This window comes from Drosophila erecta, unplaced genomic scaffold (genome assembly GCF_003286155.1).
Source record: "Drosophila erecta strain 14021-0224.00,06,07 unplaced genomic scaffold, DereRS2 tig00000021-arrow-pilon, whole genome shotgun sequence".
Taxonomy (NCBI): Eukaryota; Metazoa; Arthropoda; class Insecta; order Diptera; family Drosophilidae; genus Drosophila; species Drosophila erecta.
Genome location: NW_020825198.1, coordinates 232,311 through 257,472, shown reverse-complemented (window position 1 = coordinate 257,472; position 25,162 = coordinate 232,311). Strand labels below are relative to the sequence as shown.

The 25,162-nt window shown below is 43.6% G+C and overlaps 8 protein-coding genes across 11 annotated transcripts; 4 read left to right on the top strand and 4 right to left on the bottom strand.

The window, feature by feature from the left end:
- Positions 1-157: 157 nt before the first annotated feature.
- Positions 158-3,716, bottom strand: LOC6545136. Of its 2 annotated transcripts, none has more exons than XM_001970966.3 (5): positions 3,512-3,716; positions 1,119-1,593; positions 929-1,066; positions 387-599; positions 158-328 (listed from the first exon to the last, which is right to left on the bottom strand). In XM_001970966.3, the coding sequence occupies exons 2-5, from the start codon at positions 1,576-1,578 to the stop codon at positions 306-308; spliced, it is 834 nt and encodes a 277-aa protein (XP_001971002.1). In that variant the 5' UTR covers positions 1,579-1,593; positions 3,512-3,716; the 3' UTR covers positions 158-305. The 2 variants fall into 2 exon arrangements, with proteins under 2 accessions (XP_001971002.1, XP_026832864.1); XM_026977063.1 differs by having other exon boundaries at positions 3,626-3,703.
- Positions 1,896-3,073, top strand: LOC6545135. Its single transcript, XM_001970965.2, has one exon. It carries the CDS (start codon positions 1,928-1,930, stop codon positions 3,071-3,073), a length of 1,146 nt encoding a protein of 381 aa, XP_001971001.1. The 5' UTR covers positions 1,896-1,927.
- Positions 3,717-5,137: 1,421 nt separating the features above from the next.
- LOC6545134 lies at positions 5,138-7,616 on the bottom strand. The gene is made up of 5 exons (XM_001970964.3): positions 7,490-7,616; positions 6,917-7,156; positions 6,676-6,813; positions 6,421-6,600; positions 5,138-6,208 (listed from the first exon to the last, which is right to left on the bottom strand). Exons 2-5 carry the CDS (start codon positions 7,131-7,133, stop codon positions 6,186-6,188), a joined length of 558 nt encoding a protein of 185 aa, XP_001971000.1. The 5' UTR covers positions 7,134-7,156; positions 7,490-7,616; the 3' UTR covers positions 5,138-6,185.
- A 1,607-nt stretch (positions 7,617-9,223) lies between these two features.
- Positions 9,224-9,887, top strand: LOC26526159. The gene is made up of 2 exons (XM_015158747.2): positions 9,224-9,765; positions 9,822-9,887. Exons 1-2 carry the CDS (start codon positions 9,507-9,509, stop codon positions 9,866-9,868), a joined length of 306 nt encoding a protein of 101 aa, XP_015014233.2. The 5' UTR covers positions 9,224-9,506; the 3' UTR covers positions 9,869-9,887.
- LOC6545133 (39S ribosomal protein L17, mitochondrial) lies at positions 9,869-10,743 on the bottom strand. The gene is made up of 2 exons (XM_001970963.3): positions 10,414-10,743; positions 9,869-10,351 (listed from the first exon to the last, which is right to left on the bottom strand). The coding sequence occupies exons 1-2, from the start codon at positions 10,609-10,611 to the stop codon at positions 10,016-10,018; spliced, it is 534 nt and encodes a 177-aa protein (XP_001970999.1). The 5' UTR covers positions 10,612-10,743; the 3' UTR covers positions 9,869-10,015.
- Positions 10,744-11,072: 329 nt separating this feature from the next.
- On the top strand, positions 11,073-16,401 carry LOC6545131 (staphylococcal nuclease domain-containing protein 1). The gene is made up of 4 exons (XM_001970962.3): positions 11,073-11,393; positions 12,758-13,598; positions 13,842-15,277; positions 15,675-16,401. Exons 1-4 carry the CDS (start codon positions 11,304-11,306, stop codon positions 16,083-16,085), a joined length of 2,778 nt encoding a protein of 925 aa, XP_001970998.1. The 5' UTR covers positions 11,073-11,303; the 3' UTR covers positions 16,086-16,401.
- Positions 16,402-16,505: 104 nt separating this feature from the next.
- LOC6545130 (augmin complex subunit wac) lies at positions 16,506-17,449 on the bottom strand. Of its 2 annotated transcripts, XM_026977065.1 has the most exons (4): positions 17,362-17,449; positions 17,213-17,297; positions 16,846-17,158; positions 16,506-16,782 (listed from the first exon to the last, which is right to left on the bottom strand). In XM_026977065.1, exons 2-4 carry the CDS (start codon positions 17,214-17,216, stop codon positions 16,608-16,610), a joined length of 492 nt encoding a protein of 163 aa, XP_026832866.1. In that variant the 5' UTR covers positions 17,217-17,297; positions 17,362-17,449; the 3' UTR covers positions 16,506-16,607. The 2 variants fall into 2 exon arrangements, with proteins under 2 accessions (XP_026832866.1, XP_001970997.1); XM_001970961.3 differs by having other exon boundaries at positions 17,213-17,439.
- Positions 17,450-17,633: 184 nt separating this feature from the next.
- LOC6544857 (disco-interacting protein 2) lies at positions 17,634-25,059 on the top strand. 2 transcript variants are annotated; one of them, XM_001970960.3, is made up of 16 exons: positions 17,634-18,066; positions 18,422-18,493; positions 18,559-18,963; positions 19,019-19,398; positions 19,510-19,600; positions 19,721-20,273; positions 20,391-20,731; positions 20,793-22,115; positions 22,435-22,595; positions 22,657-22,738; positions 22,789-22,893; positions 22,951-23,320; positions 23,381-24,041; positions 24,100-24,548; positions 24,604-24,752; positions 24,820-25,059. In XM_001970960.3, exons 1-16 carry the CDS (start codon positions 17,994-17,996, stop codon positions 24,921-24,923), a joined length of 5,319 nt encoding a protein of 1,772 aa, XP_001970996.1. In that variant the 5' UTR covers positions 17,634-17,993; the 3' UTR covers positions 24,924-25,059. The 2 variants fall into 2 exon arrangements, with proteins under 2 accessions (XP_001970996.1, XP_015013585.1); XM_015158099.2 differs by having other exon boundaries at positions 17,665-18,066; positions 22,486-22,595.
- Positions 25,060-25,162: the final 103 nt, after the last annotated feature.

Genomic DNA, 25,162 nt, shown 5'->3' with positions numbered 1-25,162 from the left:
CTTAGTTTATTTAAAAACAGTTGGCTATATCTTCAAACTTGACCATGGCTTGTAACGCTGGTAACTGATTCTGGGATTCGAAGAATAAGGGTTATATCCTTGGGAAAATTATTTTTAAACGGCAAGTAAAGGTAATATGAAATTAATGTTTAAGTAATTCCTTGCATTTAGGCCTTAAAAAGGCGCTGAATAAAACCAATTCTTTATTGTCGTTCATGTAGTCCGTACGGGCTAGCACTTAAAAATTGCTTATTTAATGTTAAAAATGTGGCTTCCGTATACGTATAAATAAATAATTTGCATTGTTAAGTTGAAATGCGGCCGGCTCCTGTAAACAGAGAATTTTAATGCAACTTTTCACAACTTTTCACCTTTCACCCTCTAACCCTTATCCTTCTGCTTTTGCTCCTTTGTTCGACGACTCTGGCCGTGTTGCTTTCCTCCACTGGAATTGCCATTTGCTTTGCACTTCTTGCTGACGGTACGCACAGGATTGCAGTTTTGGTCGCTGCCGCCAGTGGCCTCTGGTTCCAACTTATCCTCTCTGGTTATTTGTCCTCCGACGCACTGCGACCACTCACCCTTTTCATAGCGGCAGCCTACGAAAAAAAGCGCAAAATTCGCATTAATTTCGGAAAAGAAGGTTTAGTACTACAATTTAGTGCTATAATGAAGGATGCACTCGCTCCATTGTTATGAACAGGAACTGCAGTATTTCCCAGCAAACGAAACGAAACTTTGGCGGGGAAAGATGCAGCAGAACGGCGAAGTTGGCCAAAAAGGATTGTGCTGCTCAAAAGGACGCACACCAATTGTCGCGTATATGGGTCACAAGAGTGATTTTTGACTTTTGTGACTTTTGGGCCAATGGGCTCGATTTTTGGCTGATTGAGGCGGATGGCTATGAAATACAAGTTACCGCGCGCACCTTTCTTGCACTTCTTCTGTATGGTCCGCGTTGGCAAGCAGTTTTGCTCTCCTTTCCTTAGGGACAGAACCCGCGATCGCATATTGGTCTTCTGGTCACAATTGGACCAAGCGCTCTTGGCGTATCGGCACGTCGACCCTGTCAACAAGCAAATGTCAAAGGTTGCAATGAAACAGATCCGAAGGCTTACCATTCTCCGAAGTCGCTGCTTTAGGTCCTTTTCTGTTGCCTCCATGATGTTGGCCATGTCCTCGCTGCTTAGCTCCTCCTTGGCGTGGTTGCTTATCAGTGTTTTTGTGGCCTTGCTTGTGATTCGGTTGTGATAGCTGTGCCCCGCCATTTTCCGCAACCCCTTGTTTTCTGGATCCCGATCCCGACTTGTGGCCCCCAACCTGCTGAAAGTGCTCTTGCGACTTGTTCGCCTTACGGTTGTTCCTGGTGCGATGGCTGTCACCATTGGTGGTGGATCCGACTGTCTCAGCCTCCGGCGTGCCCCGAGCCGGACGAATGTGTACTACATCGCCCGACCTCTTTTCCATGACCAGACGTATGCCATCAGAAAGGCTTTGGCCACGAACTGATAGCGGACTCTGCGCCAATACCACCAAAGCTAGTTGCAGAGCCGTGGTTACAGCCAGTATAAGATTCATAACTATTTTGGAAACCTAAGAGCAGGAAGAGCAAGAAAGCAACGAATAAAATATACGTTTTCAATCCGAACTCTGAAATAATCCAGCCAGTATAAGATTCATAACTATTTTGGAAACCTAAGAGCAGGAAGAGCAAGAAAGCAACGAATAAAATATACGTTTTCAATCCGAACTCTGAAATAATCCAGCCAGTATAAGATTCATAACTATTTTGGAGACCTAAGAGCAGTAAGAGCAAGAAAGCAACGAATAAAATATGTGTTTTCAATCCGAACTCTGAAATAATCAAGAACACATTGCTTCATTTTTCTTTAAGGCCTTGTCACATAAATACATATACAGTGCAAACATGAACTTGGAAAATTCGGCGCCATGCAAGTTTGATATTTATAAAATAGAAGAGGTCGAACATGGAGATAAGGAAGCTTGTGACGAGTCTTGGGGTTGTTTAGGCTCGAGTTCTAAAAGTGTAGATTGGAGTGATAACGCTAGAAGCGATCCCTATGGCGGATTCGAATCGGACAGTATGTCCATGATCCCAGCAAGCGAAAGTAAGTCTTGCAAGTTGCCGGCGGGTTGGGAAGAGCGCATTGCTGCCAATACCAAGGAGAGCTATTTCTATGACACAATTAGCCGCAAGGTGTACTTCACACTGCCTCCAAGCGACCACAGAGAAGCTGAGAGGGATGCCTGGAATGGAAGTCCTAGATGCACGCTCCGCTGCAGGCACATTCTGGTGAAGCACAATGAATCGGATAGGTGTAGTTCATATCGTGAGCCGGTGGTAAATAGAACTAAGCGGGAAGCGCTACATAAAATCTTGCAAACGAGGGATCTTGTCGGATCTGGCGAATCTGAGTTTGCTGCACTGGCCAGAACGATCTCCGACTGCTGCTCTGCTCGGCATGGCGGCGACTTGGGTCCCTTGAGGCTTACACAAACGTCTTTTGGCTTTGAGGAAAACATTTTGCTCCTGAATACGCCCGAACTATCCGAGATTTTCCAGACGAATGCAGGTTATCACATCTTGTGGCGCACCCCGGTACATAACAGGAAAAGGAATAAGCGCGGCAGTCTTGAACAATTGATTAATTCAACCAAAAAGGAGCCCAAAACCCACTTGAAGAAAAACAAGTATTTTTCCATGAGAAAACCAAAGGCCTTCTTATGCAACTCGATCGGAGAAAAACAGGGAACACGAGCTTTCGATAGCAAGTCCAGTTGTCCGAGTGGTTTCTCATTTAAAACACCGTGCCCGACTTTGGAGTCTCTGGCACCGGATGACAGCATCATATACGCCAAACAGCAATGTGAGGTAAGGAATCAAATAGTCCACGATAAGTTGGATAAAACCATGCATCTAGGCAAATATCTAAAACTATTAGCAGAGAATGCACCGGGAAACGGTCTAATCAAACTGCAAAACGTAACAAAAGATTTTTGTATGAATAAGGGAAGACTTCGGCCCGAAAACGAATGCCACATGGGAAATTAAAAAAAAATATTTATTTGGAGTGCAAACTTAATAGGACACACTTCCAGTTATATTAAAGGTTTATTGAGGAAACCGGTCGAGAGAACTTCTGATAAAATCCTGTGCTAAAAGCAGACGCAACATCAAGACTACCCAAATTTAAGGGATTCTGAAGTTCTTACTCAAGCTGAACATCTGGCGAGCATGTGAGTTTTCATGCAGATTCATTTTGTATATCCCCATTTAGCGTTCTACCCAGTCGTGTATTTTTAGAATTAACTTGCGATCTAGCTACTGGTCTGCGTGTCCCTCCATAGCGCATCCCAACTTAAAGGCACAGCACCCACATTCCTCCAAATTCGCCAGCCTAACCACTCTTATACGGCTATTCCACTCAACGCGAATTCTCTCCGGACGACGAAGGAAGGGGTGCCCTGCACACGCGCACTGGTAACTCACTCTCGACAAGACACGGGCATTAAAGACGGGTTCAAGTTATGGGCTGTGGTCCAGCCAAATATAATCTGGGAAGCGGCTTGAGAAAATGCAGAAAATGGAGAAAATGCACTTCACTTGTTAGACGGCGGCTTGCGATCGTTACGCTCGCATTCAGAGCTGTGGCCAAACTGAGTGGGCGAACTGCCACAACTCGAACTCGATGAACTCGAACTCGAGAGGCTCCAAAACCGCTCAGCCCAGAGAGCCCAATGAGTCCAATGAGCCCAATGAGCCCGATGAGCCCGATGAGAGCGGCGGGAAGAGAACTGATACATACCATTTACAAACTCATATACACAGCGATGAAAAATTTCTATGTGCCTCCTTTATCTGGTTCGCTTTTTGCCGACTATGCCCCTTTTCGGAGTTTTCATTAAAAACACACTTGTCAATTTGATATGAAACAAATAGGGTTTTTTGTATTAGTGCATTAGAAGCAAGTGGGGGAAGCAGGCGTAATAAATAAAACATAGAAGAGCAGTTCCTAAGGTCCGACCTGATTTTGTGACGGAGACGAAGCTATACATTCCAATTTCCTTTTCGACTTTTTAATCGAAGCCTACGAACAAAGACAAACAGCATTCTTGCGAGCTCCGCTGTTTCGTCTGTGATAAGATAAGCCATCCTTTATCTATGTGCATGGGTGCATATAAGCACACAAGTAAGCTAAATGTAAACAATGACCAGGCATTGTGTAACAGATTGGAGTTCTTCGTTCCCCGAGCAGTTTTATTATTGTGTATATCAAAATACGAATAGATACAGTTTTGAGCCACTTTTGAGTATATGTATATGTTGAGCATATATTTTTCCCGGAGTTCCTCTTTGAATCCGAGAGCTCAGCCAAACATGTTTTGAGTGACTTCTCTGAGTCAGATTTACTTTGGTTCAAAAACAAAGAGCGGACGCAGACGAGGCAAATGAAAATGAAAAAACGCAATGTATGCATGTTGCTAAAACAACTTTAAGGCGATAGTATGAAATGAAAAAGAACCGAGAAAGGTTTCGAGTATCGAGTACCAAATGAGCAACTATGATTTGTAAAAAATTGTATGTTAGTTTCCTTGTTCGATTCCAATCTAAGCTCCATTAATGTTTTTATGTTTTTATGTTACCGCAACATCCGAACATCCGTATGTACACATGTATGAACTTTTGTAGCTTCCAGACTTGCCCACTGAAACCCGTACTGCGGATGCCTATCCACATCATTTAGTACCTTTAAGAAAAAGCCGGACTTACCACTTCTATCCCACGAAAGTCGAAGTGCGCATGGTCGTTCCTCAGAAAAAAGGAACTGCTAGCACGCAGTTAAAAGCGCAGCATAACAAACAACCCGAAAGATACGAATATCTTCGCAGTAGCAACGCAATTGATTCGTTTCATAGCGAAATTCATGTTCATAAACCGAGTGCATATTGTATTAAAAATGGTAGTTTTTTATTTCATAATATTTGTATTTATTAAAGTTCATTTACTTTTTCTTGTGTTGTATACGTACGTAAACAAATTTCACTTCACTTTGGGGGAGTAGCTTTAATGCTGTTCCTTACGGAATTCAAAGACTTAGACAACTGCCCCTAAGGATGATGGTATGAATTTTTATTTGAATGCTGTGACTGAGCTGTTGTTCTTCTTGACTTTGTAGTTATGAATGCACGGGTATGGTTGTAAAACTGCTTACAGATAAATACATTAATTCGTAGTTAACGCTCTAAGTTTATATATGTACGTGTTTATTAAAAAGATAAACCATGTCTTTGAAATGGTACATTTTTGATCAGAATATATATGAATGTATGTAAGTATGTAAGTATGTCTGCATCTCGACTTGTATATTAGTTTTGGGAATCATACTTCCAAATTTATATGTTAATTGTACCCGGTAAAAGTGAGTTGTAAACTACTTTAAAATGCCAATTGCCTACACTGCAACTACGATGGATCTGTGTTTAGACCGTCGCGTCTCATTCCTTGTCTTTCAGAAATTTTTTCTCTACAGTATGTCTTTATTTTTACAATATTTACACTAAGTGTTTTATTTATTTGTTATCTGCGAATGAAAAAATGTTTTCAGTATTCCTTATTTATTTGGGTTTCATTCCGATTTTTCGGTTAATATTATTTAAATTCCATTGAAGAACAACGCTGCTAAATTTATGAAGGGGATCAAACAGCCACACAGTCTAGGGAGCTGTATTTAAGAATTATCCTTTATTTCAATGCGGCAACTGCCATTACAGATTTTATCATTTCAGATAATGATGGGTGTTGTGGGCTTGGATGTACGTGTGACTTTCATTGGGTAGTAAACTAAATTAGTTCGTATTTATGTTGGTATGGTATGGTATTGTATGAATATATTTTATTCTGCATTGCATACATATGTTAGACTCCACAAGGTTTCTATTACGTCGTACAGCTTTCGTTTATATTATGGTTATCGTTTGCTTGAAAATCAAACTACAACATTAATTAATGTGTGCATTTTATTTAAATGCCTTTTGGGTATACATAGCAGACAGTTAACGTCGTTACGATTTTTCAGTTTTCAATTAAAAAAATCAATTTTAGTTATTTGCATTGGAGTCAAACAAAATAACACTGGAATTAAAATAATCGAGTTTGATATCACTTAAACGCGTCCTTTGCGAGCAGCTGCATGTAAATAAAAGAAGATTGGATATAATGCTCGTGAAAGTTTATAAAAATTACAATTAACTCTATCCGAATCTATCTTCATAGTCATATAACATATGTATCTATGATAAATCCCCGAACGCATACGAGTTCGCCAGCTCGAGAGTTCAATTTACATCACATCCACACTTTCTAATGTTTTGTTTAAAATTCAAAACTAGCAAACTGACCTTTATCCTTGTTCTTTCGCTGCTCCTTGGCACTTTTGTCCTTGGATTTTCCGGGCTTGCAATTCTTCTTGATGACCCGCGTGGCTTCGCAGGAGGGATCACTGCTCGCCTTCAATTTATCAGCTCTAGTCATTTGTCCGGTTGCACATTCCGACCAGGATCCCTTTTCATACCGACATGCTGTGGGGAGGGGTGAATACGATAATTGGCATGAGTCCTTTTTACAGGGGAACACGAGGGGTGCTTTCTTATTACCTTTTTTACATTTCTTCTGAATGGTTCGCGTTTGGTCGCATGCTGGGTCGCCCTTCTTTAGTGTCAATGTTCTTGAACGCGTATTAGTTTTGGTGTCACACTCAGTCCACGGATTTTTGCCATATCGACACGACAAACCTTGAGGAAGAACAGTACCACAGCGTATTAAATCAGCTCCTGGTAGAAAAGCTCTCACACAGATTCCCAATACCCCCAAAGGCTCAACCATCCCCTGACTCACCGTCGCTCTTGGTGCCCCGTTCATTTCTTATAAGCACTTCGTGATCGTCCTCCTCCCATACTTCTCCTTGTATGGCCGTGGTGGGCTGGGTCTGCTCCGCCACGGGAAGGGCTAGCGGTGTTTCCTGGCCCTCTGTGGTGCCCAGTACCGTGCTACACATCACCCCCGACCAGGTCACTAGCGATGCCAGTAAAAGCGCGTTGCAATTAATTCTCATGGTGCGACTTCTGCTGCTGCCCACTGCGAAAAAAAACCCATTCCTCAATGAAAAATGATGGTAGATACATTTACGAGAATTCTAGTTAGAATGAATTTATGTAGCTGAACAAAGTGAATCGAAGAGTTCATTTTTATTAGAAAAGAACATTTTTGCCCGCAGGGGTACAACATACACACACGACACATTTGCACCAAGGAAATTCATCAATATTCATAAGTTTAGATTTTTTCTCAATGTTTCCACTTTCTGCACAGGTTGCTAGTTTACTATGGGGCAGTTTTTCCAGCTGTTTCGTAAACTAATACTTTTATTCAAATTTCACTGGCACACAACCTATAAAATTGGAGACCAACCGTCAGTTATACACACAGGAAAACTCCAGACTCAGACACAGCGCAGAATTTGTTTTAAGGACAAATGGTATCAACTGCTCTCGTTGCACGACTCTTCGAAACTGAATGAAATGATATAAGAACAGCAGCATAAAAGGCCACGGCATGTATAATATCTTGCAGGATTTTATGCTCATGAGGAAGCCTGTTCTCTCGATTTTTCTCGTTTAGTTTCGCCTTCATGTCCTTTTTGGCCGTTTGAACTGAGAGAGTGCGCACCGGCGCTTGGCTTTCATCAATGAGCTGCGCAAGTTCTAAACATAAATATTTTACATTCTATTTTTATCCTGGATTATATGCTGCTCAACTGGATACAGTGGACCACAATCTAGGCAGAAATAGGGGCGTACAAAGTCTGCTTGGGGAAATCGAACATGTTTATTTACAAATTCGCATGCTATGAAAGTTATAGAAGACGCCCCACAATATCCTGCAAGAAAATGTCGCATGTACACTCTGTCGTTCACGTGATGTAGTAGAAATACTTGTTCGGTCAATATGTTCTATTTGCATTATCAACGTATGACGCACTAAATATTTGCTGAAAGCAAACCCTTGCTCCTTAGCAGCACTATGCCAGCCCCACCCTATTACGATTGGTCTTCGTTTGGTCGTCGTGTGCTCCTTAGCGGGCACATCGATGCACCGCCCATGTCTTGACAACAACCACACATACCACATGTCAGGTGCAAGTCAAGAAATTCCGTGTTATCTTATATGTATTCAGGTTGGTTCCTCATTTTTGGGCCCAAAAATCACCTGTTGGAGAAGTTTTCGAAGTAAGTTGATCAAAGGATTCAATAGTAGTGGAAGCATGTCGGCAACAAATCTGTGCCTTCCATGCCGCAAAATGCAAATGCTTTCCTCTCTTCGTCAAAGGTAGCGGGGTTTTAATTGGAATTGCAACGCCCCATAACCTGCGACCTGGGGTCAGTACGTAGGCGTTATTGAGCCCAACAGCTGTCATAAAATTTAATAATGCAAATGTAATTAAGAGACCCGGCCTCACGTGTTCATACTGTCGGTCTGTTCGGCAGCCGCACCTTAAACCATGAAATTGATGACGCACCACGACAGCTCCTTGTAAAGGTGCAAAATATGCATTGAAGTACTGGAAACTTTTACATCTAAAAGTTAAATAGTTTATAAGGGATATAAACATATTCTGAGTTGAAGGTTTGGGAGTTGCAACTTTTAGGAAGCTAGCTTTCAAGATCAGATTATATAGTTACACGTCACTTTACGATGCAATACTATTATTTTAGATTATTTCATTGCACACTCTGAAATATAAATCTGCTTCATGAAATGTTATACTTAATTTTATTCTCTGTCGCCTTTGGCAAAAGGACAAGGATGGCATCGAAGCTCCTGCACAGACTGCCTGTAGTAAATGCCGGGGTCTCTTACCATTGGGTCTGATCGCTACACGCAGCTGTGACATGCTTTTGTAACATCGGTGTGGGTAATTTTACTCGAGTTTTAAGAATCCATTAAACAGGCTCTCCATAAACCTTTTCATCTGCAAAGTGCAACTAGTTGACAAACATACATGGCCGGTCGGATTATATGTACGCGAAACTACAAAGAACGCTGGGTTCCACTCAGTTGAACAACCCCATTCATACCGAGCTCTGGGAGGAAACGAACAAAAGCTTCCGGTGAAAAATAGAGGTGAAGTTATCATTGATTCATTGGCCAGTGTTCCGAGCTCGTTTCCATGGTAACTTTGGGGTTCAGGAACATGAGCGAATTAGTATGCATCAGCGCGTAGGTCCCCCAGTGCTTATCAGTTGTTAGATAGCCCATGTTCATGTCGGCAGCCAAATTCGGTTTTTACATTCTGTGACCGAGTGGAAAGTACAGATCTACTTTAACGGATCATATTTCTCAATAAATAAATATATATAAAGATCAAACTGTGAAGAAAGATTCGCTCGCAATCTCGTTGCTGCTATGAAAGCATTTCTAGGTGACGATGTCATTTAATATGATAGTAAATCATAATCTTGCGTGTTCATCCAAAATGAATATTTATTTTGCTTGGTTCCTGATCTTCAACATTATAATGTTTCTCGCGCTGTCTGTATCTCTGCCAATATTGAGCAGCAGCTCGAGCTGCAGTACTATTACCACTTGTGATCCGTTTCTGCCTGTCTGCGCATCGTCGACAAATGAGCACCAGTTCTTCTACAGCAATTGTGAAATGTTGCGGGATGCCTGTCTTACGGGAAAGGGTAAGTTATCCGTTTAGAAATTTAATCATTCTAATTCAAATTCTGTAACTCAGCAGATTGGAAACCGGATTACTTCAATCACTGCAATGTCAGTAAACTTTAGTCGTTTGTATAAGTTAAACTCTTAATTCAAACAATAATTTTTGTGTATACATACATTTATAATAAAGAGGCTTTTAAGTCTTACGTGAATTCTAAGCGACAACCTGCTTGGTAATCAACTAAATAAACAGGCGGCTAGTGAAAGGACCTATAATTGGACTAACTCCGACAGTTTTTGACGCCTAAACTCCTTTCTCGCCTCGTCAAGAAGCACATTGTGCAGCAGATTCCGGTTCTGAGACTGATCCGCTGCCAGTGAAGGGTAGGGATTGCCCCGAAGCTCCAGCACAGACCGCCTGTAGTAAATGCCGGGATAGTCACGAGGGGCTTTGTACATGCGAGTGTAGGACACATTGTAGTTCTCGTAGCGCGGCACCAGCACCTTGAAGAGCTTATGAACCAGTTGCTTTTCCAGCAGCCAATAGTCCGCCAGTTCCATGGTGGCTTGGTGCCGGTCCCCATGGCGTATGGCATTGGAAATAAGCTGCGAGGAGATGCATTTTTAGTTGGACTACCGCCATTAGTATACGGCCGATGGTCTCTTACCAGTTCGGCGTAGCCACGAGCTTCATCGGCGCGGTTGTAGAACAGTTCAATTCGCTCGTGCTTCACCAACGCAGTTACGGTCTTACGCAGCTTCAGCAGCCGCCCTTCCGGGCCATCAGCATTCTTCAGGTTACGCTTATTGGGTCTGACCGCTATACGCAGCTGTGACATGAGCTTTGTTACATCGGCTTGATTCATTTTACTCGAGTTTTAACAAAGTAACAATTAAGAAATCACGTAACATTCGCCGAACAGCTGGCGGCGACCCTTTATCGATGGCGATACTCTTTTAACGGTTTAATCTATCGATACCTAGGCCGGCAATGTAAACAACTAAGGCTGCCACACAGATAAATTTAAAGTGTACATTTCATAATTTACATATGTATGGACTCGTTAAACTGACAAAAATATTTGTAAAATGAAACAAAAGAGTATAGAAATAATGAGAACCACTCCAATGTTCCTCAGTTAAATTAAGAATAAATTAAATATATACAAAGAACAATATAAAAAAATGTACTAATATTAAAGCTCCTAAGTCCCTCCACATTTTCTGTCCTTGTTGTTTTATCAACTAGCTAGTTCTTAAAGTGACAGGAAAACAAGGTTTTTTTAAGGTATCAAATTTAACACTTGCTATCGAAATACAAGCCCCGCTGTTCACGTCAGGAAAATATCGATATTATAGTGCTGACTTTTCCCAGCTCTAGCCAGCACGGTCACTTCAGAGAAAATTTTTTAGATTTTGTGAGCGGTTCTTCTCTTGGTCAAACTTCATTAGGTTGAAAGCGGTGTTTAGCTCCGAAACGCAATCAACGCAATATTCCGCTATTGAAGCCTAGTGCCACGGCCCTCTGCTAGTATCTCCCCCGCATTCGATCGAAAAAATGGCAACAGCAGCGAACACCGCGACAGCTGCCGGAGCAAAAGACGCCCCGCCAGCGCCCTCAAAGTCGTTGTCCGGCATTGTGAAGCAGGTAAGTCGGATTGGTCTACTACTCTGGGAAGAAGCTCGAGGCTCAGGATTATAGTGCGCAGACTCCTTGAAAAGAATGTTCGGTGAAACTAAAAGGTACTATCCTTCTATCGGCGTGGCAAACGCGGCAGCCGCCTGCCAAAGCAGCTCTAGTGCAACTCTGACAAGTGCGAGGGAGACGCGTATAGACTCTGTGCGTGTGTGACACGTTGCACACGCTCGTCCGATCCAAAGAAATGAAAGTTATCGTAGGTGCCAAGCTGGCAGATTTTCTTCGACGCTGCCTCTTTGGCGGTTAATGTTCTGTCTGTTGTTGATATTGAGGGACTGGTGGGGTAACTCGTACGTCCCCATTCTAACCATTACCGGCATTCTAAAACTGTATTACGAGCATGCAGCTCTTTTCGTCCGCCGTACGCGCTTGCTGAGAATTGATTTGTGTGCCGAACGGTTCGTTTCTAACCTCCTTGAGGAGACCGTGTCGGCACCCAATGCCCAAATTTATGAATGTAACTGGCCCTGGGTGCGGGTAGTTCATCATCTACTTTTACTTCTGGCTAGCTTTGTGGCCAGCGCCCAAAGTTCACAGGCCATTTTCAGTCAGCTCTGTTGCCCACGGCTGTGATAACAACTTAGTTCCCACTGGCTAAAGAGATTTACGGGCGTAATCTGGTTTTGGTGACGTCGGCACATTGCAACCAAAGAATACATCGAAATTCATTCAGTCTGCTCTTGGACGTTGTCCCAATTGAAAAAACCTGTTGATTGAACAGGTAATAGCTGACGCCCTCATAAGCAACACTAACTTGCATGTTTCCCCTTAGGAGTTGTGTGTTTGCTCTCAAAACAGAACCATTGTTTTCTTTTTATGTAGCATTTTTGTATTTAGTTCAGATTTGAGCAGATACCCTGTGCGTTTGTACGATGCTTCAGTTTTGGGCACCCTAAACCGGTTTGGCAACAAGTTTGTTTTCAGTTGGATTAACGGAATGCATTTGCAGTACGAATAAATTCAATAAAATACCATGGCTCACATTTTCCATAGGACCAACCAAGAAGATTTCTGCGCAGGCGCTGTCTGTTGGGAACTGCACGTGTTTTGTTAGTTGAATAGCACATCCATGCATTAGCTAGACTCGATTGTTTATTTTTCCTTTAATTGAGGGTTTTTTCTTTCGAAAAACATTAAAACGGCTAAAAAAAAAGGAACTCCCAATTTCACATGAGTCGATCTAAAATAGTCTACATATCGATAGTGATTTTGGTCACACTGGACCTAGATCCGATAGGGCGATCGTTACCATTCCACCTCTAGTCATCCCACACGTGCATTGGATTTTAACCTCACTCCTCGGTCTTATTCAGGTTCTCTCCGGCGACACTGTAGTAATTCGCGCAACTAAGGGTGCCCCGCCTCCGGAGAAGCAAATTACTTTCTCGCATGTTTTGGCCCCGAAGTTGGCCCGTCGTCCTGGCGCTGGCGGAGACGAGACCAAGGACGAGCCCTGGGCCTGGGAGTCGCGGGAGTTCTTGCGTAAAAAGTTGATTGGCGTGGAGGTGACTTTCACGTTTGACAAGCCTGCCAACTCGAACCGGGAGTACGGTTTCGTGTGGATCGGTAAGGACAAAGAGACCGGTGAAAATGTGGTCGAGTCGATTGTCCGAGAGGGCCTGGTGTCGGTCCGTCGCGAGGGACGTCCAACTGCCGAGCAGCAAACCCTCATCGAGTTGGAGGACCAGGCGCGTGCAGCAGGCCGCGGAAAATGGTCGTCCACCGCTAATGCCGTCGACAAGGTTCGCAATATTAAGTGGGCGCATGAGAATCCCGCACACCTGGTTGACATCTACGGAGGAAACCCCGTTAAGGCGATCATCGAGCACGTGCGTGATGGTTCCACTGTCCGAGCATTCTTGCTGCCAGACTTCCACTACATAACGCTAATGATTTCGGGCATTCGTTGCCCAGGAGTCAAGTTGGATGCTGATGGCAAGCCTGACCTGAGTGTAAAGGTGCCGTTTGCTGACGAGGCTCGCTACTATGTGGAAACCCGCCTGTTGCAACGCGATGTGGAAATCCGCCTGGAATCGGTTAACAACTCCAACTTCATTGGGACTATTTTGTATCCCAAGGGAAACATTGCGGAATCACTCCTACGAGAGGGACTTGCCAAGTGTGTGGACTGGTCTATGGCTGTTATGAAGACTGGTAAGCTCCGAATCTATTCAAATTAAGTTCGCAGCTCGCTTGCACAGCACAGCACTAAATTGGTAAATAACCTATGATTGTGCTGTTTACTGTTTGCAATCGGCTGCCAGAAAAACGACGGATTCCAAGAATTTTGTGACTGATCATTGTCGCTGCGTTCATTTCACCCCGTCGACATCAAAATCTATTAACTATTTTTCGGATTTCAACTGAAACTAATAAACGTCTGATTCTTCTTTTTAGGCACTGATAAACTGCGCGCTGCGGAGCGTTTTGCCAAGGAGAAGCGTCTGCGCCAATGGCAGGACTACCAAGCTAAAACTCCTGTTTTTAACTCAAAGGAGAAAGACTTCTCTGGAACAGTGGTGGAAGTCTTTAATGGCGATGCTATTAATGTACGTCTTTCCAATGGACAAGTGAAGAAGGTTTTCTTCTCGTCTATCAGGCCGCCGCGCGACCAACGCGCTGTGGTAGGCACCGATGGCGAGGAAATTGTTAAGGCTCCACCTCGCGGAAAGAATTACAGGCCACTTTACGAAATTCCACACATGTTCGATGCCCGTGAGTTTCTGCGTAAAAAACTGATTGATAAAAAAGTTCAGTGCAACCTGGACTACATTTCACCGCCGCGCGAAAACTTCCCTGAGAAATACTGCTACACCGTCTCGATTGGCGGTCAAAACGTGGCTGAGGCAATGGTAGCCAAAGGTTTGGCAACATGTGTTCGCTATCGCCAGGACGACGATCAGAGATCTTCCGCCTATGATCAATTGATTGCTGCCGAACAGCAAGCCATCAAGGGGCTTAAGGGACTGCATGCAAAGAAGGACAACGCCACACTGCGAGTTAATGACCTGACTGTTGATCATTCCCGAATTAAAGTTCAATACTTGCCATCGTGGCAGCGTGCTCTGCGTACTGAAGCCATTGTCGAGTTTGTCGCCAGCGGATCCCGCCTCAGAATCTTCGTGCCGAAAGACAGTTGCCTGGTCACATTCCTGCTTGCTGGTATTTCATGCCCGCGTTCCTCACGTCCAGCGCTTAATGGCGTTCCTGCCCAAGAAGGAGAACCATTTGGCGACGAGGCCTTGACCTTTACCAGGGAGCGTGTCTTGCAACGCGACGTTTCTGTGCATATCGACACCACCGACAAGGCAGGATCTTCAGTGATTGGTTGGCTCTGGACGGACAGCGGGGCCAACCTGTCAGTTGCTCTTGTCGAAGAGGGTCTTGCGGAAGTGCACTTCAGTGCTGAGAAATCTGAGTACTACCGCCAGCTGAAGAGTGCTGAAGACCGTGCCAAGGCCGCCAAAAAGAACATCTGGAAAAACTACGTGGAACAAGTGCCTAAAGAAAAAACTGTCACCGAGGAAGAAAAGGAGGACAAGGTAGTGGCGGAGCGCAAAGTCAACTACGAGAACGTAATTGTTACTGAGATCACCGAAACTCTGACATTCTTCGCGCAATCTGTGGAGAGCGGATCCAAGCTAGAGTCGCTGATGGGCAAGCTTCACGCCGATTTCCAGTCCAACCCTCCTATCGCTGGATCGTACACGCCTAAGCGTGGTGACCTAGTAGCCGCTCAGTTTACACTTGATAATCAGTGGTACCGTGCCAAGGTGGAACGCGTTCAAGGCAGTAACGCTACCGTTCTGTACATCGATTATGGAAACAAGGAGGTAAGTGTTCCTTCGACTAACATTTCAATCTCTGCAAGTTCCTTAGATCCGTTTCCGGCTTAAAGTGAAACGCATGAGTCATAAGCTTGCCAAATCAAATAGGCTTCATCGAATGATTTTATACGATTCGTGATGGCGTAAGCAAAACTCTACAGCTGCGTTAAATGTGTTCCCCGTTTCAAGTCGTGTGGCATCCTCTTCAACGGTACAAAGGTAGTTCCATATATTTTGGGTCAGCCTTTGTCCAAAGTAGCAGGCTTAAATACGCAAGAAACAAGAGCACAAAGTAGCTGGGGGCGCCAGAACCACGCTTCAAAAGTCTTCGAGTTGCGACACATTTAAACCTAAACTGTGTGTGATTTTTTCTAAAAGTATAAACACTCATTTCCCTTTTTAGACACTTCCCACCAACCGTTTGGCAGCCCTGCCTCCAGCCTTCAGCAGCGAAAAACCCTACGCCACGGAGTATACCTTGGCCTTAGTCGCACTGCCAACTGACAACGAAGATAAGGAAGAAGCTTTGCGTGCCTTTTCCGAGGACGTTTTGAACCATAAGGTTCAACTCAATGTCGAGCTGAAGGTGACTGGGTCGCCGCACTTGGCCACTCTTCGCGATCCAACTACTAAAACCGATTTTGGAAAGCAGCTTGTAGCCGAGGGCCTCGTTCTGGCCGAAGAGCGTGGGGAGCGGAAGCTCAAGGATCTAGTGGACCAGTACAAAGTTGCGCAGGAAGCAGCTCGGGCCGCGCATCTGGTCATCTGGAAGTACGGTGACATTACGCAAGATGATGCGCCCGAGTTCCGCTAAAAGATGGCTGGAAACGTGGAGTAGGCCTGTGGCGTGGAGCGCGTTGCTAGCCGAAAAGATTGTCTGCCACATACCCGCCCTTTATATACATAACAACAAGCAACAACTTAAAGAATATGAAATTACTAATTCTATCTATACACCAATATATATGATACATATACCACATTGGAAATACACAAATACATACATATGAGCAATGGCATGGAAGAACACGGTACACTTTTTGTATGCTTTAAGCAGCTGGCAAATTATTATTTGGTCTTCTAGTTTTTCAATCATGATCCTTTAAATAAATATTTGACACAACCTAGCAACAATTGGAACATTTTTAAAGTGCGTGTGCTCCGTAAAATATAATAACCAAAAGAGAACATCCTCTGATTGTGTGAAGCGTTCCAAACTTGTAAACCTCAACATTCATCTTTTAAATTTGCAGATTTTATGTTTTTGTAAAGTGTTTTTGCATTACTGAGTAAATACAATTAAATAATTTTTTAAAAACAAAAGCAGTACACTTCATTAGCGCTGCTCCAGTGAGTCAACCTTGTCGATGACACTTTCAATGTTGAAATCCTTTGGAATCGTCAGGGTTTTTTGTCTGTCCAGTAGGGCCTGTTTTGTTGCCAGCTGCTGACTGTTTCGCTGCACAACGACGATGTCCGGGATGAGCCGCTCTTCCGCAGCACCTTTAAATCTGCAGAAGAAAGGTTTGGGTCAGATTCGGATTCAAAATTTAACGGGATTGGTTCACCAATACCTCTCCAACATGACTACGTCCCTAGTCACCTCATCGATGGACGACAGGATGCGCTGCAGCTCTACGCGTTGCTGCACTGCGGTCTGCCGGTTTTCTATGCATTCCCGCTTCTTGGCGTAGTAGAAGTCGCGCAAGTAGTTCAGATTGAAGTCGTGGATGTGCAGAAGTGAATAATATTGGACGCATTTGTCAAGGAGCGCGAGATCATCGTCCGAGAAATCGCCCAGCTCGAGGCTTGCCAGCTTTAACTGCTCATCGTAGTGCTGGCCTAGACCCATCAAAGAGTTGACTTCCTCTTGGATCTTCAAGTTCTCTGCAACGTAGAAATAATTAGTTGTATAGCTAATGTTTTTTTAAATAAACTCACGCATTTTAATGGAGATCGCAAACTATCGATGGCACCGAAATCGATACTACCGCTTTGCTCAAAACGCACGCGTGTAGGCAGCCGGCTGGGAAATAATGTGGATTGATTTGGCAGGACTAGTATTAGTAGTTCTTCTCAACTAATCGTACCCAGGATTTTCTTGTTTTTGTCCTCAAATCCGAATCTGATTATCGCCGCCTTTTATGGACTGGCAGACATCGATACTCGCAAAATACAGTATTTCAGGGCTACGTAGCAAATAGGACCAATTCCTATTATCGAATTGAAATTGAAGAGCTGAGCGACTAAAGTAATTAATAAGACAGCTATCTAATTATTTATGTTGTATGTCTAATTTCTTTCAAAATAGGCCTTAAATACGAGTTTCGATTACTTGGCCAGTGTGACCGCGTCTCGAAAAATGAAAAAGGCCACGGCTGTTGGGGCAGAAGAAATAGTTATCAATTTTTCGCTAGTTCATAAAATCGATTTGTACTGCTATTTTTCTTTGTTTACTTTCATTGTGCAAATTCGTAAAAGACATTCATAATTATCGTGTTTTCCTACTCACCAAAGTACTGGTGCTGCGCAAGTACGGATGTATTTATATGCGTCGGCAAAATGTGAAATAAAATAAATGGCAAATCGATCGATTTTTGACAACGAAGTGGGAAAGTAGCGGTGTCTGGGTGTGTTTGTGCACTGCGACCAACCAAAATTTAGACGAGTCCTCTAAGTAAGAGGACAGAATAAAACCCTGTAGCTACTCTTCTCTTCTGCCATGGAGCACACTGCCTCGCTGCCTGGCTACGTTCGCGAGAAGCTCGCCGAACTGGACTTGGAGCTGTCGGAAGGTATACCTATTTGAATTTGAGCCCGTTTGCAATACACACGAAAATAGAATATTGTTGTTAATGTGGGACTGAGTTGTGGAAATCGCGTGAAAATTTTAACAGACGTACATGTAGTACGTCTGTAGTCTGGGTAATTGTCGCCCCAATTGGGGTTACAAGTGCTGTGCTCGGCTTTTCTTTCGCTGAATGCTACTCACATATAGTCGGGCACCAATTAAAAGAAAAGTGTGTGTGTTGTGTGCAGTGGCTCTCAGCCTAAGTACACGATTAGGTCGCTATTCCACGTTTTCCCAATAACAACAACGCCCAGCGGACATATTAAACGATAAGGAAATATTTCCATCTGCATTTCTAGGTGACATTACGCAGAAAGGCTACGAAAAGAAAAGGGCGAAGCTGCTGCAGCCGTTCCTAAAGAAGCAAGAAGGTATGTTCGCAAACTTTGGTACTTGGTCGTCGTCACCAGCTCCTGATCCTTCCTTTTGTGCACAGGCGACAAAGTGAAAAGTACACCGCCACCGCCATACTACAACGTTAAAAATGCCAACAACAGCAACAACCACGGAAACATCAATAACGACGGCGTCATTGTGTCCAGCGAGGGCTACAGCTATGTGACGGAGGTGCCCTCCCTGTCCTCCTCTCAGCAAAGACATTCCAAAAAAATCGACTTCCATCAGCAATCCGCCATGGGGTCGTCATCGACACCTCAGAGCGGAAATGTTGCAGCTCCCGGCTACGAAAATATGCGACCGCAGGGTGGAGCAGTCGGCGATCCCGGATATCAGAACACTCGCGAGCCAAGTGCTTTTCAGAATCAGCAGTCCAATAATAGTCAGCATCGTCAACGACGCACACAGCGCAAAGTGACGCACAATGAGAAACGCTATCATTCTGGTTAGTAGATCACCCTTTAAGCAACTACATTTTACTCTGAGCATCTGACCCCCAGAAGTACGACAAGAGGCCGTGCAACAGGCCCTTGCAGCTCTCAAGGGACGGCCAAAACCCAGCCTTCCAATGCCATCGAAGCGCACATCTGTATTAAACCGAAGCCCTGGATGCAATGATGAGCTGGACTCATCGACGGATGACGAATCCATACCCGAGGAAACAATTTCGCCCGACAAGGAGTACAATTATCCGCGGGATCATATAAGCAATAGCATACTGCCACCCGAACCGATAATTAAACCCCCCATTCGTGAATCATCGATGGGTTCACAACAGCATGCGCGGCCTGATGTAAAGCAGAACCAAATTCCAAATCAGAAATATACGGCACCGAATAGCGCTCCAGAAAGGCGTCCTCCGCAAAACTTACCTCCACTTGTGAGTAATTTTTTGTTTATAGTTACTGTAAGGGTATAAAAACTTTAATTTCCTTTTTTGGTCTCTTAAACAGAGCAATATGTGCTAATTTATTAACTATTTATTACACAGCCAACTTCAGAATCTTTAAGCGCCGACTGTCCGCCAATTGCATACAAGCGAGAGAATGACTTTTCGGACAAAGCGTTCAAACAAAAACAATGTAAGTAGTTTAAAGCAATTGAAAAAAAATGAATAAAATCCATAAAGGTGTAGTTCATGTGTTTTTTGTATTTTGATTTTTGTTTATTTATTTATATTGTAATTTTTTCTATTATTTTAGACAACGCTCCCGATATCACACAGTTTAATAATGCACATCGTGCTGCAGATCGAGTGACTCGATATGTTAATGTTTCTCAAAATGAACTGAACGAGGCAGATGCCAATGGCAAGTGGAAAGTGTCGGCTAAGATTCAGCAACTTCTTAACACCCTTAAAAGACCCAAGCGTCGCCCACTACCGGAGTTCTATGAGGACAACGACATTGAACTGGAAATTGCTGCCAATACGAAGGATCCCAATGCTCCCAAGCCGGAAGGCAGCACAATGACTCCTGTGCAAGGCGAGCAGCTATCCATACCTGCAGGCCTTCCAAGAACGCTCGAATGCGCACTCCAACGATATGGCACAAACTCGTTTAAAAGTCCCATGGCTACAGTGCTTGATCCGAATGGTAAAATAACAACTACCTTGACATATGGCAAGCTACTTTCGCGCGCACAAAAGATTGCCCATGCCTTGTCCACAAAAATATTTAGCAAGGGTCCTGAGCAAGTAACACTTAAGCCCGGCGATCGTGTTGCTTTGGTCTACCCTAATAATGACCCCTTAAGGTTAGTATGTGTGTTGGCCTATAATCACTCCTTAGATATTCTTCATTTCAAGCTATGCCTAACCAATATCTTTGATGTATTTTAAGTTGTATCCAATATTAATCAGATAACTTACAGTTTCATTACAGCCTGGTACGGTTGTATGTTTCGGGGTTTGGTACCCCTTCCAATAGAATTGCCGCTGTCTAGCTCGGATACACCTCCCCAGCAAGTGGGCTTTTTATTGAGTTCTTGTGGCATAACTGTAGCTCTTACCTCAGAAGCTTGCTTAAAAGGTCTTCCTAAATCAACCACCACGGGGGAAATAGCTAAATTAAAGGGCTGGCCACGTTTGCAGTGGTTTGTGACTGAGCATTTACCTAAGCCGCCTAAAGAATTCAATGTTGGCAATTTACGGGTCGACGATTCGGCTGCAGCTTATATAGAATACACGACAGATAAGGAAGGCAGTGTTATGGGTAAGTCCAACATACCCAAGTATCCACATATGAGCATACACATTATAAATCTGCTTTACAGGTGTCACTGTTACTCGCGCAGCGATGATCAATCATTGCCGTGCTTTGACTATGGCCTGCCATTATACCGAAGGCGAAACAATTGTGTGTGTCCTGGATTTCAAGCGTGAAGTTGGTTTATGGCATTCGGTCTTGACTTCCGTCTTGAATGGTATGCATGTTATTTTCATACCATACGCATTGATGAAACTGCGTCCATCGAGCTGGATGCAATTAATAACAAAACACCGAGCTTCTTGTTGCTTGGTTAAGAGCCGTGATCTACATTGGGGCCTACTCGCTACAAAAGATCATAAGGATATATCGCTTTCCTCTCTACGTATGTTGCTGGTAGCCGATGGAGCCAACCCCTGGTCGTTATCCTCATGTGACCAGTTCTTGAGTGTTTTCCAAGCAAAAGGATTACGCTCAGATGCGATTTGTCCATGCGCCAGTAGCTCTGAAGTATTTACTGTTTCCCTTCGGCGTCCTGGGCGGGGCTCTTGTGGATTTAGTCCATCAGCTACTGGACGTGGTGTGCTTTCAATGGCAGCACTATCACATGGAGTTGTTCGCGTGGACAGTGAAGACTCATTAACATCACTCACTTTGCAAGACTGTGGTCAAGTTATGCCAGCTGCACAAATGGTGGTTGTTCGATCGGAAGGACCCCCTGTGCTGTGCAAAACCGATCAAGTCGGCGAAATATGCGTTACTAGCGGGTCCACGAGCGCCAGCTATTTTGGTCTCGACGGAATGACAAATTCTACTTTTAAAGTTCAGCCTTTATTGGAAGAATTGGAACAACCAAAAGATGGAAACGGCACGGTGAACATTATTTCCAAACCAATTGGCGAAGACTTTTACGTTAGATCAGGTCTACTGGGCTTCCTTGGCCCGGGTGGCTTGGTCTTTGTGTGCGGTTCCCGCGATGGTCTTATGACCGTTACCGGCAGAAAGCACAATGCGGATGACATTATTGCCACAGTATTAGCAGTGGAGCCAATGCGCTTTATTTACCGAGGACGCATTGCTGTATTCAGCATTAAAGTTTTGCGTGACGAACGCGTGTGCGTCATTGCTGAGCAACGTCCGGACTGCTCTGAGGAAGAAAGTTTCCAATGGATGTCACGTGTTCTGCAAGCAGTAGACTCCATTCATCAAGTGGGAATTTACTGCCTGGCACTGGTGCCACCGAATCATTTGCCCAAGACTCCTCTTGGGGGCATACATTTATGCGAAGCACGACGAAGATTTTTGGAGGGATCCCTCCACCCAGCGAATGTTTTAATGTGCCCACACACTTGTGTTACCAATCTACCAAAGCCACGGGAATTACATCAAGGTAAGTTCTGCGAATGCTTGGCTTTGAAAAATTCTTACAAATTGGCTTTGTTGGACTTTCTGTGCTTTATTTACCTTAATAAAATACAAATATTGCTTTCCTCTATTTTTAACCACCAACCCTTCAACAATGCTGCGATTACTTCTATGACCACATCAACACTCACTGCAAAAACCAAATAACAACACTGTAATATATCGACAACAAACACAAATGCCAACATAACTAATGAAATCGCATAAATTATTCACTTCTGTAACGAATCCTTGTACAAAACCGATAAATCATTCTACTACTAACCATTCCTCAAACAAATAAGGTGTGCAAACTGCCGCAAAATTAAGCTCATCATCTGGATGTGGTATTACAGACACGGGTGTAGGACCAGCCTCTGTGATGGTTGGAAATTTAGTTCAGGGCAATCGCCTTGCTGAAGCCCATGGACGGGATGTTGGATTAGCAGAAGATTGCGAAAGAAAGGTTGGTCAACACAATTCTACTGTAAAAAAATGCGAGTATAAAATTGTCCAAACTTTAACAGCCTCAACTTATAACCGGTGTGTTGCGTTGGCGAGCAAACACTTCGCCCGATCATATAATATTTACACTGCTGAACTCTAAGGGTAAGTTTGGTTCGTTTTTTACATAAACGAATTCTAGACTTGCGTTTCAGGTGCCATCGCGAAAACACTGACATGCTCTGAATTACATAAGCGGGCAGAAAAGATAGCGGCATTGTTACAGGAACGAGGAAGAATTGAGCCAGGAGACCACGTTGGTAAGTTGTTCTGTGTACACACTGTATGAATGTTAATTTACTCCGATTTTCCCGCAGCGCTAATATTTCCTCCAGGACTTGATTTGCTGTGTGCATTTTATGGATGCCTATATTTGGGTGCAATACCAATAACCATTCGGCCTCCTCACCCACAAAATTTAAATACCACATTACCCACTGTTCGGATGATTGTTGATGTCTCTAAAAGTGGCATTGTACTCTCCATACAACCGATTATTAAGTTACTAAAATCTCGGGAGGCCGCAACCTCCATTGACCCAAAGACATGGCCCCCTATATTAGATATTGATGACAACCCAAAACGCAAATATGCTGGCATAGCCACGGTCTCCTTTGACTCTAGCGCCTATTTGGACTTTAGCGTATCAACTTGTGGACGTCTTAGCGGTGTTAACATTACGCATCGGTAAATTAATCGATTTGAATTGTAAAAATATGATTGTATTCATGTCTGCCTATCCAACAGATCTCTCTCTAGTCTGTGCGCCAGTTTAAAATTGGCTTGTGAGCTGTACCCTTCTAGACATGTTGCTTTATGTTTGGATCCGTACTGCGGCCTTGGATTTGTAATGTGGACTCTTATCGGAGTATATAGTGGCCACCATTCTATACTTATCGCGCCCTACGAGGTCGAAGCAAATCCCAGTTTATGGCTGTCAACTCTTTCGCAACACCGCGTTCGCGACACTTTCTGTTCATATGGTGTAATAGAGTTATGTACTAAAGCCCTCAGCAATTCTATACCATCCCTAAAGCAACGAAACATAGATTTGAGATGTGTACGGACGTGTGTCGTGGTGGCAGAAGAGCGCCCTAGAGTGCAACTGACCCAGCAGTTCTGCAAGCTCTTTCAAGCCCTTGGACTGAATACTCGCTGCGTGTCAACTTCGTTTGGATGTCGTGTAAATCCAGCCATTTGTGTCCAAGGAGCTAGTTCTGCGGAAAGTGCTCAGGTGTACGTGGATATGAGAGCATTGCGAAATAACCGAGTCGCTTTGGTGGAGCGTGGAGCGCCAAATTCGTTGTGTGTAATTGAATCGGGTAAACTTTTACCAGGAGTAAAAGTGATAATAGCTAATCCCGAAACCAAGGGCCACTGTGGCGACTCGCATTTGGGAGAAATTTGGGTAACACTTTGCTAAAGTCATATTCATCCCAACAAAACTAATTCATGAATATTTTCAGGTTCAAGCTCCTCACAACGCAAATGGATACTTTACAATTTATGGTGACGAAACTGACTACAATGATCACTTCAACGCAAAACTAGTAACTGGGGCCACCTCAGAGCTATATGCACGTACTGGATACTTAGGATTCCTACGCCGCACCGAATGTTCTCAATCAGCATCCCTACTAGACGAGACCACACCAAGTGTGGCAAGTCGCGATAGTGATACGGAATCTTTGAATTCGATAAGTCAATTGCAATTAAATTTTTCAAATGTCTCTCTGGGTGGAAATTCCGAGCATAGCCTAATAGGCGGCGCAAGCAATTCTAATGATCAAGAACTACACGACGCAGTGTATGTCGTCGGAGCTGTTGATGAAGTGATCTCTTTACGTGGCATGAACTATCATCCAATTGATATCGAAAATTCGGTAATGCGCTGTCACAAAAAAATTGCTGAGTGGTAAGACTTTAAAAACGTACTTGTTGAAAGAATCACAAGTTATTTTTTTATTCAGCGCCGTGTTCACCTGGACTAACTTATTAGTCGTTGTGGTCGAGTTGGACGGCAATGAATCAGAAGCTTTGGATTTGGTTCCCTTGGTCACAAACACAGTATTAGAAGATCATCAGCTTATAGTTGGCGTTGTAGTGGTCGTTGATCCAGGTTTGTAAAATGAGTGTGTCCATGGACTTAGATTTTGAATATTAATTGTGGTACATTTTGTGTCTAGGTGTGGTGCCTATCAATAGTCGAGGCGAAAAGCAACGGATGCATTTACGGGATGGTTTTCTAGCCGACCAACTGGATCCCATATACGTAGCATATAACATGTAAATACACAATTATTCTTATGATGAAATCGCCGTATTAAGAAACGTTAAAAAGCGTTGTCTTCGTATCTTAATTCAAAACAATCGCAATCCACAAAAAAAAAAAAAGAAATGGCTCATTTTGGTAACGCACGCATAATTACACATTTCCTTTTAGAGTATTAGCAAAGATGGTAAAACATTCTTACAATAAATTGACTATTTAACTTTATATGACCATATAAGTGACAGCAAACATTTAAT

Bases quoted from the DNA above. Each gene is read 5' to 3' on its own strand.
- LOC26526159 (XM_015158747.2), top strand. From the start codon at position 9,507: ATGTCATTTAATATGATAGTAAATCATAATCTTGCGTGTTCATCCAAA. The intron at 9,766-9,821 runs GTAAGTTATCCG...GTAACTCAGCAG, and splicing joins TGCCTGTCTTACGGGAAAGG to ATTGGAAACCGGATTACTTC.
- LOC6545133 (XM_001970963.3), bottom strand. From the start codon at position 10,611: ATGAATCAAGCCGATGTAACAAAGCTCATGTCACAGCTGCGTATAGCG. The intron at 10,352-10,413 runs GTAAGAGACCAT...ATCTCCTCGCAG, and splicing joins CTCGTGGCTACGCCGAACTG to CTTATTTCCAATGCCATACG.
- LOC6545134 (XM_001970964.3), bottom strand. From the start codon at position 7,133: ATGAGAATTAATTGCAACGCGCTTTTACTGGCATCGCTAGTGACCTGG. The intron at 6,814-6,916 runs GTGAGTCAGGGG...TTCTTCCTCAAG, and splicing joins ACGGGGCACCAAGAGCGACG to GTTTGTCGTGTCGATATGGC. The intron at 6,209-6,420 runs GTCAGTTTGCTA...ATTTACATGCAG, and splicing joins GCGAAAGAACAAGGATAAAG to CTGCTCGCAAAGGACGCGTT.
- LOC6544857 (XM_001970960.3), top strand. From the start codon at position 17,994: ATGGAGCACACTGCCTCGCTGCCTGGCTACGTTCGCGAGAAGCTCGCC. The intron at 20,274-20,390 runs GTTAGTATGTGT...GATAACTTACAG, and splicing joins CCTAATAATGACCCCTTAAG to TTTCATTACAGCCTGGTACG. The intron at 20,732-20,792 runs GTAAGTCCAACA...TCTGCTTTACAG, and splicing joins TAAGGAAGGCAGTGTTATGG to GTGTCACTGTTACTCGCGCA.
- LOC6545130 (XM_026977065.1), bottom strand. The intron at 16,783-16,845 runs GTATTGGTGAAC...TTTCTTCTGCAG, and splicing joins GACGTAGTCATGTTGGAGAG to ATTTAAAGGTGCTGCGGAAG.
- LOC6545136 (XM_001970966.3), bottom strand. From the start codon at position 1,578: ATGAATCTTATACTGGCTGTAACCACGGCTCTGCAACTAGCTTTGGTG. The intron at 600-928 runs GTGCGCGCGGTA...TTTTTTTCGTAG, and splicing joins ACAGAAGAAGTGCAAGAAAG to GCTGCCGCTATGAAAAGGGT. The intron at 329-386 runs GTTAGAGGGTGA...CTCTGTTTACAG, and splicing joins GCAAAAGCAGAAGGATAAGG to GAGCCGGCCGCATTTCAACT.
- LOC6545131 (XM_001970962.3), top strand. From the start codon at position 11,304: ATGGCAACAGCAGCGAACACCGCGACAGCTGCCGGAGCAAAAGACGCC. The intron at 13,599-13,841 runs GTAAGCTCCGAA...TCTTCTTTTTAG, and splicing joins TATGGCTGTTATGAAGACTG to GCACTGATAAACTGCGCGCT. The intron at 15,278-15,674 runs GTAAGTGTTCCT...TTCCCTTTTTAG, and splicing joins TCGATTATGGAAACAAGGAG to ACACTTCCCACCAACCGTTT.
- LOC6545135 (XM_001970965.2), top strand. From the start codon at position 1,928: ATGAACTTGGAAAATTCGGCGCCATGCAAGTTTGATATTTATAAAATA.